Source organism: Thalassophryne amazonica, chromosome 15 (genome assembly GCF_902500255.1).
Source record: "Thalassophryne amazonica chromosome 15, fThaAma1.1, whole genome shotgun sequence".
Lineage (NCBI taxonomy): Eukaryota > Metazoa > Chordata > Actinopteri > Batrachoidiformes > Batrachoididae > Thalassophryne > Thalassophryne amazonica.
Genome location: NC_047117.1, coordinates 53,278,697 through 53,301,783, shown reverse-complemented (window position 1 = coordinate 53,301,783; position 23,087 = coordinate 53,278,697). Strand labels below are relative to the sequence as shown.

The window sequence follows — 23,087 nt, the reverse complement described above, 5'->3', positions numbered from 1 at the left end:
GTTTAATTAAAATTGTACAGCCTTTCAAATTTCAGAAAATTGACAAAATTTAGTTTCTACCAAAATCCAGGCATTATAATGTAGATTTATTTTTGTACAAGCAACATGTCACAAAATTACCCCTCATTTTAATGAAGAGAAAATGTTCACCTGGAGGAATTCCATAGAGAATATTTCTTTTCCTTCCAACACTGTCTACAGGAGGAAGTGCATGTGTGCATCCATGAGGTTTTGAGATTATTTGTGACCTGACCCACTCTCGATGCATGTTCCGTGGGCGTGTTAGCTAACATTCATAAGATGTGTTGAAAATCACTTCAGAGGTGTTACATGCGTTTCTTTGGATATAGAAGTGTTTATTTCTCCCTAACCTTTACAAAATATATGAGAAACCAGTGTTGCCAGATGTACGATAATTATTGTATTTGTATGATAGTTTGCCGTCTGTACGATGTACGATCAATAATGGGAAAAAATCCAAAATGTACGATAATTTCAGTTGGTTGCCCAAACACGCATCTCTCTCTGACACCCAAGAATCATTTCGCAGGCGTTGCACTCAGTCGGCATCAAAGACACACCACACACAGGGCTGTTGCTAGCTTTGGCCGGCCCGGGACAAAGTCATTTGAAAGCCCACCCCCTCTCCATACAAAGTAACGAGTTCCCAATTCTCGGCCCTGCCCCTCCCTCCATGGGCCTGAGACAACTGACTTTTTTTTTTTTTTTTTTTTTTTTTTTACAAAACTTTATTTCAACAAATGCAATAACAAACAAACAGAACACTAGGGCAAAGAGATATACAAGAAAAATTAAAAAAATGTTCAAGTTCCTTATGGAGGTGTCAACGTTTTTTCTGTGTTCAACAAAATAGTTTGTTTTCACTTCACACTTTCTTTACATGTGTAACTTTTTTTTATGATTGAGAAGTTGTGCAACAGTGCATTTTTTTTTTTTTAAAGATTAACAATAAACACACAAAGTACAAAGGTATGCCAGGGGTCAACGAATAAAGAAAAACATAAAATAAATAAATATGTAGACTGTTTTGGCTGCACATGTGCACATACGTAGCTTAGCCCACCCCCGTCACCATCACTACATACACACAGAACCTTTGAGCCTAGCAGCTAGTCTGGTAATTAACACATGTTTGTGTCCCTTCACAGAAAAAAAAAATCTATCTAGTCTGGTAGTGCATTTGCATTCTTTTTGTGCCATAGTTTCCCCATTACTATAGGGATATTGTGAATTACTGTTTAAAAATGTGACATAAAATTCTTTGGAAATTAAAAAAAATGCAAAAATAGCTACATTGTATGCGTTTTGTTTGTGTACGATAATTTCTCCCAAAATACGATAATTTTGAGGTTTTGGTACGATAGTTGCATATTTCCTATCTGGCAACACTGTGAGAAACATAGATTTATACAGAAATATGATATAAGATTGTAGCATTTCTACCATCCTGGTTTCAAGTGAGCAGCTAGCTGACGTCACATTGCCTTTCTTTCCACCGATTGGCAGTCACAGTGTGCTTCCCAGCATCCTTCATTTAGACAGGAGAAGCCCTGATGTCACTACCAAATGTAGGTCATGGCTGTCTGAAATGTAATGGCTGCTTGAAATTCTGCCCTTCAGGGGGGTAAATTCTTTCCAGACAGCACAAATTTTGATCATATTGACAGTGCCACATTATGAATCCCTTATAAGATACAAAAAAACCTGTAGCACCTTTAGTCCTAACTCTTAGGTTAAAGACATCACATCACTCTAGGTCCGGTAAAAGTTGCACCAGGAAGTTACTCACAAAAAGGAGTGGGTGTTGGTTTACTTTGAACAGGTGACACTTTAATGTCAATATGGAACAATATAATAATGGTGACAGCTTAGCTGTACTTTTATTTTAAAAAAATAAAAGGGGCCACAAAATAAAGAAACCAAAAAGAGTTCATTGAAGTCGAGCTCTCCAACTCAATGAAGTTCAGTTCTGCAAAGGGGTCCCAATGTGTGTGTGTGTGTGTGTGTGTGTGTGTGTGTTCTGTGTTAATGTACAGGCAATGATTTCATCCTTAATCTCTACTGCTACTACCCGGGTAGGTGAAGAGTATGAGAATGTGTGATTCAAATGATCTTGAGTCTTCAAGGTAGGTTCTGCAGCTGGCCACACCACATTTCCAACCCTATCTGTCTTTCTCTCAAAATCACCGGGCTCAAAATCACCGGGCTCACCATCTAAGTCATCTCTCTCTTTTTCTTTTTCTTGACAGCAGATCAGACTAGAAATTAAAAAAAAAAAAAACGACACAGAAAGTGCCAAGTTGTAAGGATCTTCATCTGATTCTGTCTTAGTTTCTTCTGAGATCTCATCATTGTCTCAGTTCTATGCATGAAATATACCAAGCATCAAGGAAATACATCTACTAACTAAAATGATGTATGAATTAAAACAATTAGTTTTAACCATAAATGTAATCGATGTATAATGATTTACAATACACAGCAGTACTATTTTTAACACACAAAATTTGTGCATCCTTTTTAACCTCTATTTGATGGGTATCATTTTTTTAGCTATTTTAATCCATTTTTACCATTGAACTTTTTAATATCAAATGAATTCCAACTTTTTATACAATAGCACAATTTTCTGATTTAAAATAAGAAACAAATATATCACACCTTAATAGCACTGTTGCCCATTGCAGTAGCTAATAATACAAACTGAGTAATTCAGTTGGCGTAGAAAATAATAAATGAAATGCCTCACCATTTGTAACCTTAGCTTTAGCTTAGCAATTAGCATGAGCTGGGCTTCACCAATGATAAAGCCCTTAGCAACTTGGCAAGCGGTTGGCATATTCTAGTTGTGGTTAGCGTTAGCATGTAAGCTAGCAATTTTTCCGAGCAATAAACTACAATTTAAGTGCAGGAATGTTACAGTAAAAACATTGGAATACATCTTATGACATCTATTGAGCACCTATTGGAGCATCTATTGGACCAAGTTAAACCAAGTTAATAGCACAATATATGCATTTATTCTGAACAGCTAGCAAACAGCCAGCTGACTCGCCAGAGTCTCATCAAGCATACGTTCTCATGGGGTTGGGTTATCCTTCTCAGCTCACAGCCTGTTGATATCAACCCAGGGTCTGTCTGCTACCATTTGCTTCTGGTTTTTCAACTTTATACCTCAACCAGATGTGGATCCATGGGTTTATGAGTGGATCCAGTACCTCGAATCCCGAATTCACACAATACTTGATTTAGGTGCTTGAGGACACAAACACTCATGGGGGAACAGTGCTCCCTACTGGAGGTGCACCGAAAATGTCTAAATTACATATATAGGGTGAGTGACCTGATTTTTCATTTGGTTTGCGCATTCATTTGGTTTGCGCATACTTACTCGGTCTGCTTCTTTCTCTGCCTCTGACCAAGGCAGGGGTCTCTACGTCTGGAGTTGGCCGCTGGGGGCTGGACTGTAGCTGTCCACTGCTCCTAGTGGTAGAGGACAAATTTCCTTGTATACATGTATGTACAATGACAATAAAGACACTTTACTTACTTACTTATTTAAATACTACGGAATAAAATTATAGTGGTGCCAAAGATTTTTTTTTAACTTAAATCTTTAAATCTTAATTAATAGTCATATATCATGAAAGTAATATATTTTGAATGTAGAAGTTGTTGTTGATGATGATAATCATACTCTTAGCAGCCTCCTTCTCTACATCTGAAGCCTGACTGTATAAAAGATGAGGCCATGCTGCCGCCTGTGTTGAAGATGTGAAGTACATGAACACAGGGTTTGTTTAAAAAAATGTTTTTATTGATTTAATAAATGAACAGAGCATTATGTGATTAATACGGACTGGAAGACCGTCCATTCACAAGAAATCACTGTCAGTAGCATAATTTTTTTTGCCAGTATCAGATGGGTAAACTTAAAATATGCTGGTCATATAATCAGATATTCGAATCATGATTCAGGGAGTGTCGTTAACAGTGGCCCCCAGACTCTCCTCTAATACATAAATTATCCAGATTTAATCAAGCTGTAAGTTGTATTTTAATTTACGGCCACGGCAATTTTAATATGAAATACATCCATCCTAGTCAGGCTCGCGATTAGCCGTCACACGGCTACTTTATCCTAATTTATCTGATGAGTGATTTAAGTGAGTAACAGTATCACTATCATAAAAGCTACGGCAGCCCTTCATTACAAAAAGCTGCATGTCGTTTACATGTAGATTTGTTTCTTTACAATGTTGCTGATGGACCGTGCTGAGATCGGCAAATCAATCAATCAATCAATCAATTTTTTTTTTATATAGCGCCAAATCACAACAAACAGTTGCCCCAAGGCACTTTATATTGTAAGGCAAGGCCATACAATAATTATGTAAAACCCCAACGGTCAAAACGACCCCCTGTGAGCAAGCACTTGGCTACAGTGGGAAGGAAAAACTCCCTTTTAACAGGAAGAAACCTCCAGCAGAACCAGGCTCAGGGAGGGGCAGTCTTCTGCTGGGACTGGTTGGGGCTGAGGGAGAGAACCAGGAAAAAGACATGCTGTGGAGGGGAGCAGAGATCGATCACTAATGATTAAATGCAGAGTGGTGCATACAGAGCAAAAAGAGAAAGAAACAGTGCCTCATGGGAACCCCCCAGCAGTCTACGTCTATAGCAGCATAACTAAGGGATGGTTCAGGGTCACCTGATCCAGCCCTAACTATAAGCTTTAGCAAAAAGGAAAGTTTTAAGCCTAAGCTTAAAAGTAGAGAGGGTATCTGTCTCCCTGATCTGAATTGGGAGCTGGTTCCACAGGAGAGGTGCCTGAAAGCTGAAGGCTCTGCCTCCCATTCTACTCTTACAAACCCTAGGAACTACAAGTAAGCCTGCAGTCTGAGAGCGAAGCGCTCTAATGGGGTGATATGGTACTACGAGGTCCCTAAGATAAGATGGGACCTGATTATTCAAAACCTTATAAGTAAGAAGAAGAATTTTAAATTCTATTCTAGAATTAACAGGAAGCCAATGAAGAGAGGCCAATATGGGTGAGATATGCTCTCTCCTTCTAGTCCCCGTCAGTACTCTAGCTGCAGCATTTTGAATTAACTGAAGGCTTTTCAGGGAACTTTTAGGACAACCTGATAATAATGAATTACAATAGTCCAGCCTAGAGGAAATAAATGCATGAATTAGTTTTTCAGCATCACTCTGAGACAAGACCTTTCTGATTTTAGAGATATTGCGTAAATGCAAATGAAATCAGATCTCATTGGGGGCAGAAACGTCATCGATGGTGTGGTTGTGACGGAAACATAAAAGCAATACAGGCTCAGACAAACAGAGAGCAGGTATCTCAGTGAGACGGGGTCGATGAGCGTCAGCCTGCAGCAGCATCACTGTAATTGCTTGTGCTGTCAGTTCAGCCAAAAATTCTCACATCATCACTCTTATCTGCTTATTCCCTTCCTGTTGCAGATCAGAAAAGATAATGAAAATTGGAATGAGCTGTTGTGTTTTCCTTCTTCCCCAACTTTGATTTGAAAATATCTGTGAGGCGTTCACATCTTTCTCTGTCCCCATCTCCTGCTTTCATGTCTGGCTGCTGCAGCATTACAGATCAGTAGCATCCAGTCAGTTTGACATGTCTGCTTCCAGCACTTATGATGTCACTTGGATGCTCAGCGCTGCACAGCAGAAACCTTTCACTCTTCTTGAATCCACCTCGTGGGTCTCAAACATAGAATTTACCTCGAGTCCAGAACAAACAACACACACCTGACATCTGACAGCCAGCAAACGTGGATGTCCCTGAAACCATATTCATTCAGTTTTAATTGTCCAAATCAAGTCCCGAATTTCAAAGCAGTCAGTCTATTAAAATGATGTGTCTGTGAAAGAACGAATGGGGAGAGTCCAGTCGGAGGATTCGTGACCCTCTTTTTCAGAGTTCACACTTCAGTTATGAGCACAGGCATGAGAAAAATGTCTGCTTTTTGAGAAATTTGAATTGAGATTACAGAACTGACTGAGGAGGGGAGAGGTCATGTGATCACTCCTCTCTGTCTGTGAAATGGAGATCTAAGGGGAAATCTATACTGATCATAAATATTATCATATACCTATAAATGATACGGCAATATGATTAGATAAAACACTAAAGAAGAAATAGCAATACGCCCTTTTCGCAGACGGGTAATATATTTCATACCACCCGAGTAATCAGCCAATCCGGACAGTGGAGCGGCGCCAAGACGAAGAGGCGCGGTCAGAGGAACTGTGAAATACTGGTGAGTCAGTCTTAATAATTTCTTACGTGTCCAACCTCGTAGGTTGATCGTTAAAATTAAATTAGTTAGTTCTAAAAGCCATCATAATTATTTATAGGAAAACGTTCTATTTTTTTCTACTAAGGTTTGAACTTTGAGTGTTTACACAGGAGAGAAAAGTGAGAAAATGTTAATGCCTGTTTGAGAAAAGTGTATAAAGTGTGTAGTGAGGGGTTTTACAGCCTTAAAACATCTATAATAATTGTAAAAAATAACGTTGACTACTTCGCTGTTTTCGCCTATCGCGGGTTATTTTTAGAACGTAACTCCCTTTCGCAGCTTCGCAGTTTTGCAGATTTGTTTTAGTGCAATTTTGCATGGTTCTTCTTCTTCTTCTTCTTCTTCTTCTTTTTTAACAGCGCATTGTGTTCTGCGTCCTTATCAGGCAGCCGATTGCTCTCACTGCCTCCGATTCGCTTCGGCCTCAGGGTGTATGGTTTTTTAAAGCCTTATTCATTGGTGAACAGCTTGATAACTGATAATACTGATAAAGCTGCTAATATTCACTGTTTTGTTTTGGAATGTTAAAGAGTTCAAAGAGAGAATTAAAATGTTTAAATCCATGATCACAACCAGTTTAATCAAGTCTTCCAAAGGATGTTTTTCCATGAAATCTATTAAAATTTGGCACCTACAGAAATTATGGAGAACTTTTCTTCTGATTTTATATACATTCATGGGCCTTTCACTTTGCACACTTTATACGCCTCCCAACGCGACAATGATACGGCGAGGGAGGCGGAGATTGCTACATCACACTCTGGCTGTTTCCACAACCAAAATAAAAGCTGAGTGATTGCCATGTTGGATTTGCGTATGTAGAACCACGAAAAAGCTTTAAAAAACAGCAGTAGAACGATTCTCCCATCTCCCTGCTGGGAGAAGCTTTTTTCAGCTATTTTTCAGAGTGACACCAAGCTGAGGGAGGACTGACGACTTGGTGGAGTATGATCAAATCGATCAAATTGTTTTTTTGTTGTTTTATTTCAATATTAGGGAAATATAATTTCAACCACCAACAAAAACAGGTACTGTTGCCTGGAAACAAGGATATATGTTCACAGTAACTAGTATATTGTTTACTGGAGAGTAATTAAAAAAAACCTGGTTGGAGTCACATAAGATAAATCATTACAACTTTCACCGTTTTTTAAGCCTGTCAAAGAAAATATTTAAAATGTGGCCATCTACTTAGTTTGAAATGGTTCACTGTGGAGTTGATTCACTAAAATTCAATTCAGAAGTGGAAAGTGTCTTATTTTTAGGAGCTTTTGTAAAAAGCTGCAGCAATCTCAAGATCAGACTGGTGGAATGAAAAAGCTCAAACGTGCTTCAGAAGGCATCATTAAGATGAAAGACTTAAATCCCATTTGTACTTTGTGATGTCATCAGCACAGCTTTTTTTTTTTTTTCCAAAGTTAAGGGTACATGTTCCTCACTAGTCTCCAAGCTCCTGCTGCTGAAAAACATCCCCACAGCCTGATGCTGCCACCACCATTCTTCACTGTAGGGATGGTATTGGCTCAGTGAAGTGTAGTGCACAGCAAGAAGGTCATGTTATCATTTGCTGTCTGGTCTTTTCTGTGTGGAGTTTGCATGTTGTCCTCATGTTTAATGTTTAAAGTGCCTTGGGGCAACTGTTTGTTGTGATTTGGTGCTATATAAATAAAATTGATTTGATTTGATGTTTGCATCGGGTGTTCGGGGTTTCCCCCATGTCCCCAGACATGCAGGTTCAGTGAATTGGAAATTTTTAATTGATTAGGTGTGTTTGCAAGTATGAGTTTGTCTGTCTGCATGTGGAACTGCGATAGACTGGCGTCCTGTCCAGGGTGTACCCTGCCTCTCAGCCTGTCACTGCAGGGATATGATCCAGCTCCTTGATTGACCCTTGATTGGAGTAAGCAAGTCACATTTGACACATCTCATGCAAATTAATACTTTGTAATTCAGTGTTCCGATATTAGATGGTTTTGTAGTGTCAGTTTTGATCAATTTTGCCTTCAAATCTGCTTTGGGTCCATATTTTGACTTTGGCCTGTGACTTTTTATTTTTAGCAGATTTTTTCTCAAAATATAATCACTTTATCCTTAGTTGACCCTGAATCATAGGATCATGAAGTTTGGTATAAAACCAGATGAAAACAATTTTGTTCATACCTGTACATATGTACAAGAATGAAAACAGTACCTGTTTGCCAGCCACTGTATGTGGGTGCAGCACTATCAAAAGTCTAAACACAAAACATCTGCATTTTACAGTACTTCCTATACATATATGTCTTCTCCATATATACAGTGCATCCAGAGTGTATTCACAGCACTTCACGTTTTCCACATTTTATGTTACAGCTTTATTACAAACTGTTCCAAATTTTCCTCACAACAGCCTCATAATGACAACATGAAAAGTTTTGTTTAATTTTAAGTTTTGTAAATTTATTTACAAAAAAAAAAGAAAAAAATTCATGTCCATAAGTATTCACACCTTTTGCTCAATGCTTTGTTGATGCACCTTTGGCAGCGATTTCAGCCTCATGGGTTCTTGAATATGATGCCACAACCTTGGTGCACCTATCTTTGGGCAGTTTTGTCCATTCCTCTTTGCAACACCTCTCAAGCTCCATCAAGTTTGATGGGGAGTGTCAGTGCACAGACATTTTCAGATCTCTCCAGAGATGGTCAATCAGATTCAGGTCTGGGCTCTGGTTGGGCCACTCAAGGACATTCACAGAATTGTCCTGAAGCTACTCCTGTGATATCTTGGCTGTGTGGTTCTGTGTGGTTAGGGGCATTGTCCTACTGAAAGATCAACCGTCGCCCCACTCTGAGGTCAGGAGTGCTCCGAAGCACGTTTTTCATCTGCATTCATACTTTCCCTCATTCCTGACTAGTCTCCCAGTTCCTGCTGCTGTAAAATGTCCCCACAGCATGATGCTGCAACCACCATGCTTCATTACAATAGTACTGGCTAGCTGGAGAGGAGTGCCTGATTTCCTCCAAACATAACGCCTAACATTCAGGCCAAAGACATCAATCTTTGTTTCATAAGACCAGAGAATTTTGTTTCTCATGGTCTAAGAGTTGTCCAGATGCCTTTTGGCAAACTCCAGGTGGGCTGTCATGTGCCTTTTACTAAGGAGTGGCTTTCATCTGGTCACTTTACCATACAGGCCTGATTAGTGGATTGCTACAGAGATGGTCGTCCTTCTGGAAGGTTCCCCTCTGTCCACAGAGGAATGCTGGCACTCTGACAAAGTGACCATCGGGTTCTTGGTCACCTCCCTGACTAAGGCCCTTCTCCCCAGATCACTCAGTTTAGACAGGCGGCCAGCTCTAGGAAGAGTCCTGGTGGATCCAAACTTGTTCCATTTGCAGATGATTGAGGCCACTGTGCTCATTGGGACCTTCAAAGCAGCAGAAATGTTTCTTTACCTTTCCCCCGATTTGTGTCTCAAGACAATCCTGTCGTAGAGGTACACACAATTCCTTTGACTACATGCTTAGTTTGTGCTCTGACATGCACTGTCAACTGTGGGACCTTATATGTAGACAGGTGTGTGCCTTTCTAAATTATGTCCAGTCAACTGAATTTACCCCAGTTAGATTCCAATTAAGCTGTAGGAACATTGCATGATTGGATGATCAGTGGAAACAGGATACACCTGAGCTCAGTTTTGAGCTTCATGGCAAAGGCTGTGAATACTTATGTTCATGTGATTTCTTTGTTTTGTTTTTGTTTTTTTCATAAATATGAAAGAATCTCATAAAAAAAACTTTTTTCACATTGTCATTATGGGGTATTGTGTGTAGAATTTTGAGGAAAAAAATATTTCTTCCATTTTGCAATGAGACTGTAACATAACAAAATGTGGAATAAGTGCAGCAGTGTGAATACTTGTGTTTGAGTACAGTGGTCCCTCGTTTATCGCGGGAGTTACGTCCTAAAAATAGCCCGCGACAAGTGAAATCCGCGACGTAGTCAGCGTTATTTTTTACAATTATTATAGATGTTTTAAGGCTGTAAAACCCCTCAATACACACATTTTCTCACTTTTCTCTCCTGTGTAAACACTCTCAAAGTTCAAACTTTAGTAGAAAAATAAGTCCAGTATTATAGAATGAAACCAAAGATCAAAACCTGTTTTCAGGCCAAACATTTGTTTGAGAAATAAAAATAGAATGCTTTCCTATAAATAATTATGATGGCTTTTAGAACTAACAAATTTAATTTTAACGATCAACCTACAAGGTTGGACACATAAGAAATTATTAATAGTGACTGACCAGTATTTCACAGTTCCTCTGATCGTGCCTCTTCGTCCTGGCGCCGCCCCACAGCGTGTTTTTCCACTGAGACACCTCACTACAGGTGTCTTTTTCCGAGTGAAGAACACAGTTATGGGTTGGCTCTCTTTTTTTCTTCTGGGCGAGAAGATTCTTATAAACAGACACACGCAGAACACAATGCATGTGCTGTTTCTTTGCTCACTGCCTCAGGTGTTACCGTTGCGGGACGGATGCGGGACCCGCAAAGAATCCAAGTCATTAAAAAGAAACAAACTTCTCTCAGTGGCACGGAGCTCTGCGGCTGCGGTTACCGAGACCATGCAGCGCTGCTGAATTCTATCCTTGCGGGCTGCTGGAGCACTCTGCATCAAAACAGCGAGCGTAGTCTCTGGACCTGTTGCCAGATTTTGGCTGCAACTCCGCACAGCAGACAGTGGGGCGGTGTGAGTGGCACGCTGCAGGGCTTACCGAGCCCGCAGACTCGGTAAGCGCATCGGAGGCAGTAAGAACAATCGCGGTGACGCCGACCGATGAGGACGCAAAAAACAATGTGCTGTTAAAAAAAAAAAAAAAGCAGCATGCAAAATTGCACTAAAAAAAATCCGCGAAACTGCAAGGCTGCGCTAGGTGCACCACGATATAGCAAGGGACCACTGTATATCACAGATTCTATAATGCTGCAGAGTAATAATTAGTGTGATTTATTTTCAGGGGAAGATTAAAACATTTAATGGTCAACTGTGGGAGCATGCCTTGGTGTCACTGACTCCACATACACACCACAGATGGGCTACCACCCAAGTAACCATCAATCTGTTACAGTCAGATGAAACATGGGCATCTCCTTGATGTTCTCCAGCCACTGGGGTCTTCAGTATGGAGGCAACTGCATGTTGAATCATTCCCAGAAATGATTTACAAACTGATCTTTTAGTATGAATCAAATCAAATCAATTTTATTTATATAACACCAAATCACAACAAACAGTTGCCCCAAGGCGCCCTATATTGCAAGGCAAGGCCATACAATAATTGGAAAAACCCCAACGGTCAAAACGACCCCCTGTGAGCAAGCACTTGGCGACAGTGGGAAGGAAAAACTCCCTTTTAACAGGAAGAAACCTCCAGCAGAACCAGGCTCAGGGAGGGGCAGTCTTCTGCTGGGACTGGTTGGGGCTGAGGGAGAGAACCAGGAAAAAGACATGCTGTGGAGGGGAGCAGAGATCAATCACTAATGATTAAATGCAGAGTGGTGCATACAGAGCAAAAAGAGAAAGAAACAGTGCCTCATGGGAACCCCCCAGCAGTCTAAGTCTATAGCAGCATAACTAAGGGATGGTTCAGGGTCACCTGATCCAGCCCTAACTATAAGCTTTAGCAAAAAGGAAAGTTTTAAGCCTAATCTTAAAAGTAGAGAGGGTGTCTGTCTCCCTGATCTGAATTGGGAACTGGTTCCACAGGAGAGGAGCCTGAAAGCTGAAGGCTTTGCCTCCCATTCTACTCTTAAAAACCCTAGGAACTACAAGTAAGCCTGCAGTCTGAGAGCGAAGTGCTCTATTGGGGTGATATGGTACTATGAGGTCCCTAAGATAAGATGGGACCTGATTATTCAAAACCTTATAAGTAAGAAGAAGAATTTTAAATTCTATTCTGGAATTAACAGGGAGCCAATGAAGAGAAGCCAATATGGGTGAAATATGCTCTCTCCTTCTAGTCCCCGTCAGTACGCTAGCTGCAGCATTTTGAATTAACTGAAGGCTTTTTAGGGAACTTTTAGGACAACCTGATAATAATGAATTACAATAGTCCAGCCTAGAGGAAATAAATGCATGAATTAGTTTTTCAGCATCACTCTGAGACAAGACCTTTCTAATTTTAGAGATATTGCGCAAATGCAAAAAAGCAGTCCTACATATTTGCTTAATATGCGCATTGAAGGACATATCCTGATCAAAAATGACTCCAAGATTTCTCACAGTATTACTAGAGGTCAGGGTAATGCCATCCAGAGTAAGGATCTGGTTAGACACCATGTTTCTAAGATTTGTGGGGCCAAGTACAATAACTTCAGTTTTATCTGAGTTTAAAAGCAGGAAATTAGAGGTCATCCATGTCTTTATGTCTGTAAGACAATCCTGCAGTTTAGCTAATTGGTGTGTGTCCTCTGGCTTCATGGATAGATAAAGCTGGGTATCATCTGCGTAACAATGAAAATTTAAGCAATGCCGTCTAATAATACTGCCTAAGGGAAGCATGTATAAAGTGAATAAAATTGGTCCTAGCACAGAACCTTGTTGAACTCCATAATTAACCTTAGTCTGTGAAGAAGATTCCCCATTTACATGAACAAATTGTAATCTATTAGATAAATATGATTCAAACCACCGCAGCGCAGTGCCTTTAATACCTATGGCATGCTCTAATCTCTGTAATAAAATTTTATGGTCAACAGTATCAAAAGCAGCACTGAGGTCTAACAGGACAAGCACAGAGATAAGTCCACTGTCTGAGGCCAAAAGAAGATCATTTGTAACCTTCACTAATGCTGTTTCTGTACTATGATGAATTGTAAAACCTGACTGAAACTCTTCAAAATATATATGCATAGAATATATATATATATATATATATGCATAGAATATATATATATATACATACACACCCACATAAACGAGTTGTTATTGCACATGATTTGTGGGCATATTAATATTGCACATGATTGTGAACATATTATTGCATGTGGTTATTTCACAGTGTTATTGTACAGCCTGACAGCAGCAGGGAGGAACGTCCTGCAGTATAGGATAACCTTTATAGGCCCTGAACCTGCCTGGGGCCACCAGACATTAACTGGTTATGAATTTTATGCAATGACAAACTGTGTGAGCGCTCCTTTAAATTCTGTGACCGTCAACACAGGAAAGTGCAGCGACACTGTTATCGGAATCCCCCTCAGTCTTGTACAAATGCAGGTATGCTAGCAACAAACAATAGTGTTAAGGGATTGAAGAAGAAACAATAAGCCAGATCAAAAAGTTACAAATCCAGCTAGCTAATTGAACCATGTCGCATGGGACTTTTTAATTAATTGGGATTGCTTAATTAATTGCTTTTTGTAGCTGTCAAATTGCAAGAAAGTAATGCTTCCTGCATCTTGTAACCTGCAGCTGTGATAGTTGGGTGAAATGTTCACTATGTAAAGCCAGTCTGTACAAAACCGGCTCTATAAGTGATGTTCATTGTCTAATTGCATGAAATGGTGCCAATAACTATGACATTCACACTTTATTTTATTTTATTTTTTGTGGGGAGGGCATTTTTAAATTAATCATGTGTAAGCAGGGCTTAATTTGAGGGGGAGCAAGCCAGAGCACGCTCCGGAACCTCGGACGTTGGCTCCACCAGCTATTTATCCCTTTATCTACGGCGATGGTGCCCAGGCCATAAGAAGATCATTTGTAACCTTCCCTAATGCTGTTTCTGTACTATGATGAATTCTAAAACCTGACTGAAACTCTTCAGTATGAGGATTCAAACAATGCAATGTTGAGGAAAAAACTGAACAGATATGTGTTTTATTAGCATTTTCTATGATTTATGTGGATAGATGTCGTATTTGTTAGTTCTAAGAAATCACTCCCCAGGACTTTCATACCCAGTTCACCACAAAATTACTTTTCAAAGTGAACAGCTGTAAGAAAATAACCTGCCAACTTAAAGTATAAACACCGTGAAAGTCCACCTGAGAGCAGAAAAGGAGCAATGACAAAGGTGAAATGTCTCTCGTTTAAGTGAATGTTTCATTTTCAGGTATAACCACAAATTGAAAACTTCTCCCACGGGAGTGTTCGTCTCGCCGCTAATGTGGAGTTCTTCAGATTGAAACCTAATGTGTTTCTCAAGAGGAGAAAGTCTGTACGATGGCACGTCTGCCAATAAGGCCTTTGTGACTCGCACGAACAGAGTGAAAGTGTGTGACAGCTTTTATTCTTCTACTCTTTGACTTGCATGATATATGCTTCCCACTTGTCATTAGGGATTTGGAAGCCACCCTGCTGAAGTGCCCCCAAGCAAAACATATTTGGAAAACTGCCAAATATGCAAATTATTGTTCTTGTTTTAACATTTTTGCATGCATGTCTGCTCTTTAATGTGTTGTACTTCACCACATAATTTTAGTCTTCTGTCTACTGAATGCATTTAATTAAAGCTTCCAACAGTAATCGTCAGGCATATCACCTTTGCATATGGAACTGTTAACAAAATATTTTAAAACCTGTTTGAGGAATTGTAACCAAAGTTTGTACATTACTTAAGGCCCACCCAATGATGTATCCCTTAACCTTTTAGGTTCAGGGGTTGAATGTCAAGGTCACAGCACAAGTTCAATATTTTGTCCAATGCAAATAGATTGGAGAAAACTTTGTCAGGCTTATAAGTCATTATTGAGAGGCAAAAGAGTCATGGTTACTCTGGGCAAAGTTCAGCTAATCCGATAACAGATAATTATCAAAGCTAATGTTTTTGCTAGCAGATTAGCTTTTCAGATAAGTTTTAAAATCATCATTGGACCAGTTATCTTCTGATTTATTTAACTTTCAGTCCAATAATATATATATATATATATATTTTTTTTTCTTCTAGTAAAGTGAGAAACGTTTAATGGTCAAAAACATTTGTAAAACCTAAAATCATACATTTTAGTCCATTTGTTATGTGTTTGTGGCAGACTGGCTGCCTGTCACTTGCCGATGACATCATCATTAAGCGCAAAACGTGATTGGCTGGTCAACGCAGGGAGCATTATGGGTAGTGTAGTTCAGGTTCACTTTGGACGTTACAGTGAGTGTTATCGTCCACTCGACACAAAAACAAAACAGACTAATTTTAACATTATTTTGTTTTATTTGTTTGTGGCAGATGGTATAATTTAATCGCGAAGACTTGGTGGGCGAGAGGAGCTCTCATGGCACAGCTGTCGACAGAGGGACTTTTCTTCACCATTTAGATACTGTTTTAGATTTTTTTAAAAAGGACACTTTATGTGGATTATTTTTTCAGATGAATCCCACTGAACCAACAGGTAAGAATTTATATTTACTATGTATATTTTACTCTGCCAATCAATGCATTTATTGACATGTTTTAGTTGTTTAAGCCACAGGGTTCAAAGCGTGTGAAAAAAGCAGCAGCTTTTTAGTTCACAAATGACAGTGTATAATAGCGAGATAAACTGTGACTTCTAATACTGTGTTTTACTGCTTTTGAAAGATCATGACCATGTTTGGGGTTTTATTTTTTTATTCATTCATTTTTCATGTGTTCTTGTGTGTTTGTGATCCTAGAATTCACCCAGCAGTGAAAAGTGAAGGTGAAACTGATTTATCAGACGCCAACAGTGTAATCTGATGTGGCCGTGTCTGAATCAATACTAAAAGTTATCGGTTATCTGTAATAAAGATACATTTTTAGCAGTTTATCGTTTTGCTTCATAAAAGATAACTTTTCAGTTATTGGATTAATGGTTATCGAAGCTAACTTTTTGGTTAGCTGTGCCCACCAATGGTTACTATTAGACATGAATGGGAAGCCATACTGCATTCAAAATATACTTTTGTCTTTTTCCTTGAGTGATCTTGAAGGTCACAGTGCGATCGCTCATGCTTTGATTGTCTATGGTGGCTAAACAATACCAGATATGCCCATAATTAATTAAAAATATAAAGCCAAGATGATGGGTTGCATAAGTAATCAGCCCCTTTGATATAATACTTGTAAATAATAAGTTTAATTGCCAGTTTTCTTCAGACAAGGCAGGGAATGGATACATGAACATTTCCAAGTCACTGAATGTCTTGGACTTTATTTACATCAGGTATGAAGAAACACAAACAGTATTGTACTCTATGGTAAATCTGTGTGGAGTAGACAGTTCTCAAAACTGAATGACTGTGCAAGAAGAGTGAGGAAAGCCACAAGACACCCAGACAACCCAATAGAAGTTACAGGCTTCTGTGGCTGTGACTGATGAAATTGACCAGCTATGCTGTACCGCTTAGAGACGGTGGCACCAACAAAAAGACAGGAGGCAGAGCTGGAGGTGGCAGAGCTGAAGATACTGTGATTCTCTTTGGAAGTGATCAGAATGGACAGGATTAGGAATGAACATATCAGATGGACAGCTCAGGTCGGATGGTTTGGAGACAAAGTCAGAGAGGTGAGATTAAGATGGTTTGAACATGTGCAGAGGAAGGACCCAGGGTATATAATGAGAAGGATGCTGAGGATGGAGCCACCAGGGAGGAGAAATGGGGGACCAAAGAGAAGGTTTATGGATGTGGTGAGGGAGGACATGCAGGTGGTTGGTGTGGCAGAGGAAGATACAGAGGACAGGGTGAGATGGAAACGATTGAGCTGCTGCGGTGACCCCTAACGGGAACAGCTGAAAGAAGATAAAAAGGAATCACTGCACAAAACAAAAGAAAACCCAATAATAAAAGTAGACTACAACAATGACCAATAAATAAAGAAAGACAAATCAAATGGACTCAATTTTTAATGTAGTGTTTCCAACCCTGGTAGTCAGCAATCCATGTCATCTAATATTTTCTGTTGTTCAGATTTATGTAAGATGCATATGACAAGCTGAAGGCTCCCTGCAAAAATCCACTCTTCATTTCTGCATCTGTATCCATCTGAAGTTTTCTGTTGTTCAAATTGAAACAAATATGTATTATGTTGCGTTATGTTGTTCATTCTATGTTTAATCTGCTCATCTTGCTTATGTGATGTAAAAGACATCCACAGGGAATCACTGTATAAAAAATATGTTCCATATTCCTAAAAAAGTGCAACTTTCTTTTTCCTCTTCAAGGGGCATTTTTGAACATGTGTGATTTATACTTTGGTGTGTCATGTACTGCAACAATTATGGTACACTTTGTGTTAGATGAGCACTTACTTAGGGAGATATAATATTATTATTATGAGGTATTATTATATGATATTTTGGTCATGTGGTTCTTTTCTTGAACATGACCCCAGTTGGTTAGTTTTTAAAGGTATGGATGGACCGGTTGTCCGCCTGGGCACTTGCTCATTGGAAGCAATGGTGGTTCCCTTGTGCAGTGGCTGCAGGAATGTGCATCACCAGTGCTTGTTCCTTGACCTGATCTGACATGTGACTTCAGTAAGATCAGCTCAGAACTCAGAACTTTTGGACTGTCCAATGCGGCAGCTCCCCTCAGTTGCCTTGTTTAAAAGCAAATTCAAGTCACTGCACACACAAAACTCTAATCCAGACAGAATATGCCCTTGCTAATTAAGTGAAGTTTTGTCTTGCATATTCAAGCAGTGGTGCAGAATTTAACTCGTTTTAACTTCAGGGTATTGCTTTCACACCGAGGTCTTTAGTCAAAACTAAACAGTGAATCAGCAAGTCCTGATTTTCCTTTGTTATACGAGCCTCACCAGTAAAATCACACAGTGTTGTGCTACTTTTTACTGAGCAGCTCGGGGACTGAAAACCTTGTTCCCAGCCAGTGTGTTATTGATCTTGTGCAGCAACTGCAGTAGTCTAATAGGTGCTGCACAATCAAGCAAAAAAATGTGCTGCTATTTGCTTCTATAGTGCGTGCCGCCGCTAGCTCAGTGCACATTCCGGCATGGCTGAAGCCTTTTTTTTTTTTTGTCTTTTCCAGGCTAGAAGCCCCGACCCGGACCCTGACCTTGGAGGCCCCTAGGGGGGTGGAGGTCAACGCTGGAGTTGGAGACTTCACAGCATCCTGCAGGAAAGATCTCCTGCTGCAGTCATCCGAAGGAGAGGTGAGTGTGTCTCAACGTTGTGTATGTGTGTGTGTGTGTATATGTAAGAGGCAGCAACAACCCTGAAAACCAGTGCGACGGATGCTTTAGTGTGTCTTCAGACACTGTGGCACTCTGCAGTGTGGGGGCCGCTTCATTAAAGTACCTTATTAAGCTAATGAGCATCATCAATCCAGGCGACCTTGTCCTCCTTTCTTCCCTCCTCCTCCTCTCATCCCTCTTTTATTCCCGTCTTCTATTTGGGAGAAGTGACTTCATTAAAGCTGCTTTGATGAGGTTCCTTGTCAGTTGCTGCCACTGTGTGAGCGCACACGCTTGTGTGTTTCCACATCATTGTTAGCGTGCTTATCTCATTGGCAAGCTTTTCGCATAGCAGTGTGCCATGTTATGTGAGCGCTGAGGCAGATTTAGCAGTTATCCTGGTGTGCGTGTCAGGCTGGCCTGTTGCGTGTTCGCCAGAGCATAGTGTGTCATTAACTCAGTAGTTAACTGAAGATTGGCCCCACTCACCACAGTCGCTGTCGCACAAACATGAAGACCCGTGATCATGAGGAGATGCTGAACTGAAATCTCAGAAAACTTCATCTTTTTTTTTTCATTTTGTATTCCTCTTCACAGTAAAAATAAAGAAATAAAAACCCCATTATTTTGGCTGCTGTAGTTGCCTGAATAATTCTGTAAAAATGCAGTAACAATATGGAAATACCATTGCAGAACAATGTATAAAGTTTACAGTGTAAAGCAGTTGTAATTTACAACAAAAAAGTTTATCAAACACCATTTTTCCTTTTTGCTAAATTAATATTATTATGTTGTTTTTAAACTATAAAATGCCATTGTGCCTTCTTATACTTTTAATTCCATTCAGTGGATTTGGTTGTGCTCCTCTTATTTTGCTCAGGGCCACCACAAGAGGCTTTGCATGGGATCCACAGGTTGATTTGGGTTTTCGAACACAACTCCAGCTGTAGTATAAGGTGAATGGGCCTCAGGCAGACCTGAATCTGGAATATGTCTCTTGGAAGACAAGCATGCTTATTGTTTGCACCATTTTACTGCCATACAATAGGAATTACTCAGAAAATATAATGAATTTTGTATCATTTCACCATATTAAGATATTTTGACTGTATTTGAAGAAAATATGTTAATATTATGAGTTCTGAAAAAAAAAATCATATCTGTTTAGTATTACCAAACCCTTACTGGACATCTATGGAACTAGGTCTCTTTGGAGGATCCTTGGGTACTGGTGGAATGGCTTTGTATCAAACAAGCATTTACTTAGATGAGAAGATGAGAAGAGATGACTTACTAAGATGAGAAGAATCGTGCATTCTGAGAGAGCTTCAGCTTTGATCTTTAGGCCGTGTTGTGTGTTTACTCTATACATGGTCCAGCATGCAACTGCCTGAGTGGTAGTAGCTGGAGAAGGCCAAGGGAATGCCCATATTTTACATGGCTACAGCAGATAGATGTTTATTTTAGAGCTAGGGGAATGGACCCGTTGTCTGCCTGGGTGGTTACCATGCAGGGTCCAATGTGGTTCCATGGTGTCATGGATGCAGCGTGGCACAGAAGCAGAAACAGCTCATGGTCCCAGACTTGACTTGACTTGACTTGACCTGTTTAGCATTGAGTAGCCATATATCAAAAGGATAAAACAGATTGTTCAGGTCATTACATTCCTGGCCATGTGACAAAATGGTGGCACAAGCAGTTAGTGTGCTTTCTTGTTTCCTTCCCTGTAGAGAATCTAGCTTGGTGGCCTGCCAATATGTAGACTTGGTTTCAAATCCAACTCATATTACCTGCCTGTGTCCTTGGATAAGACACTTAACCCCTTAAAAAAAAAAGTAAATAATACTTGGTAGGAGTAAATTAGGTTTTTTCCCAAAAAATTAATTCTGATTTATGTCTTTATTTGCTTGGCGTTTCAGCTGTGGTTAGTTGATATGTGATTGAAGAAGATACTTTTGTAGAGGAGACTTCGCTTGATATTTTGATGTATAATAAGTGTATTTTGGTGTCAACATTGGTTAGTTATGAGTGTTAAAATGTTCCAAAACAGGGTAAGACTCCAAATTTGGGGACTCTAGGGTTTTAATCTACAATGTCTCAGTCCATCCAGCTGTAAATTGGTACTGGCCTTGGCTGGGGATGTTGGAGTGGCATCCCATCCAGGGAGAGTTGTGGACTCACATCAGTTTGATGCTACAGAATCCTGAGATAAGCACGGGCTCTAACGGGCCTCTGGGCCTTTATAGGACTTGCTTCTTCTTACCAAACAGAATGTCCTCAATTCAAGGCTTCCCACACCCATTCTCCTTCTCTTAGTTTTTTGCAAATTCTGTCAGATTTATGCTGTAAATTTTACATTATTTTCTGTGATGATATTTACATATTTGCAGTTTATATTTTACAGAATTATTCTGGCAACCACAGCTGCTACTTTTGTTGTTGTTTGTTTTGATTTTTGTTTTGTCATAATAAATAATGGAAATTTCAGGAGGTTTTTGGGGGGTTTGTTTGTGCTATCATTTTTAGCTCAAATGTAGTCACTGCATTTACATTCACCCTGCCTTTTTAATGAAATGTATGTATATCTAAATACCATGAAGTATGAGTAAACGCAAAATACTAAAACATCAGTGCTCTATTCTTTGTAAGTAGATTTCTATGAGGTCTGATGTCAGCTGTGGACATCAAACCATTTGATTCTCAATCTTGGATCTTCAAAACAGAGGCTGCATTTGTTGTCTTTGGTTGCCAACATATGTGCAACTTGGGATTGATTGCTGAATATAAACAGCATTAGCGGGTGGATGTAAAAGGTTTGATTTGAGGAACAGTGCCCAACCACATGAGAAGATGTATTATTGGACGCAATCATTATGAATGCATAAGATAAATCTGTTTATTTTTAGGGAAATTTTCATAATGAAGTACTGTCTTGGAAGCACGTTTGGGGGCAACACACGAACCCAAACACTGACGCTGGGCCTGGTTTTTGTTCTTTTATTTTATGTCATGCACTGTTGAGATGGAGGGCAGACATCCAGCCATCCACTCAGCAGTACAGATGACACATGAAAGTGTCCTTGAGCCATAAAAAAGGTGGAGCCATGCCAGGGGATGAGTGACACTATTAAAATGTCTATTTTATTAAAAAAAATAAGGATCCTACAGCGACAGATGCATTGGTTTGTTTATGTTATGTTATACATTGCATGAGAAATGACTGCAAAATATTTCAACCTGATCTTTTTTATTCTCTCTTTACTGCCTTTCTTATTTACACAGTGCATTTGATCCCTGACTTTCCAGGGATGACGTTCCCGCTCAGATATTTTTTTTCTGACCTTCTCCTCCCTCTGATATTTTTTTCTTTTGTTTTTGCTTTCTTTTCTTATGTCCTCTTCGAATAACAGCCCCCTCTTTTGTGCCTCTCGGTCCTTCATCTCTAAATATCCCAGCCCATCTAATTAACTTCCAGCTGCTAGAGTGATACATCATTGTGGATGTCCTTTCATGGGGAAAAGAAATGAGAGGGGGGATTATTACTTTTCTTTTCTGTCTTTCCTTCTCTCTTTAATTCATGTATTCTTTTGTCTCTTTCTCAGCAATGCTTATCTATTGTCTGTTATCCCTCTCTGTGATTCTTTGTGTGTCATTCATGCACACATCAATGTGTGGCATGGAGGGCGCTGTGCAATTTTGGCAAGTTTAGAAATCATGGCAGGCCTGAGGTTGTAGGCGGGTTTCTGTTACATATTTGCGCAAAACCTAAACAATGTTTTCATAATGTCGACAAAACACAATTGTGAGTGGTGTCTATGACTGCTGGGTTTTGTCCTGTGTGATAACTGTCATTTAATCAGAATCAGAATCAGAAGAAGTTTATTGCCATTGCCAATGAACAGGATTCACAGACTAGGAATTTGCTTTGATATAATGGTGCAACATTAAACAGAGAGCAATATAAAATGCTAAGATAAAATATACAATATGTGCCAAAATAAGACAAAATATAAGATAAAAAAAAATGACATATGAAATATGAAAGGCTGTGTGCAACAGAAAAAAACAGAAAGAAAGAGAAACAGAAAAATAAAACAGTGCAGTGGGAGGAGTGCAGTTACAACCAAAGTACATTGTCTAAAGCGGGGGTGCTCACACTTTTTCAGCATGCGAGCTACTTATAAAACGACCAAGTCAAAATGATCTACCCCACTACAAAAATGCAAAACATATAATTATTTTCAAATGTATTGAGGATTCTTTGTATGTACAGTGTATGTTGATGTACCTTGCATAACTGAATGAGCCAATATTGCACAACACACATAAAACTATTAACATTTTTTTGTAATTACCTGAGTTTACTTTGATGACTTGCACTGAATTGAATCAGCCAGGGATGCGTAGTCCGGACAGTAGCTGCTGACAGCCAGCCTCAAGCACACTTCTAAATGTTCATCAGTCATGGTGGAATGGTATTTGGACTTAATGATCTTCATGTAGGAAAAGGCTGACTCACATAAATAAGTGGAGCCGAATAATGCAGTCAAGGAGGTAACACATTTACTCATGTTGGGGTACTTTTCCTCTGTGATTAAGTTC

The 23,087-nt window shown here is 39.5% G+C and overlaps 1 protein-coding gene across 1 annotated transcript in view; it reads left to right on the top strand.

Annotated features, from left to right (window-relative positions):
* LOC117527125 (zeta-sarcoglycan) overlaps positions 1-23,087 on the top strand; it is a 1,464,030-nt gene that overhangs the window by 1,334,309 nt on the left and 106,634 nt on the right. Inside the window, exon 7 of the mRNA XM_034189309.1 lies at positions 18,341-18,464. Within this exon, the coding sequence (XP_034045200.1) occupies positions 18,341-18,464 (124 nt within the window). The remainder of the gene's footprint in view (positions 1-18,340; positions 18,465-23,087) is intronic.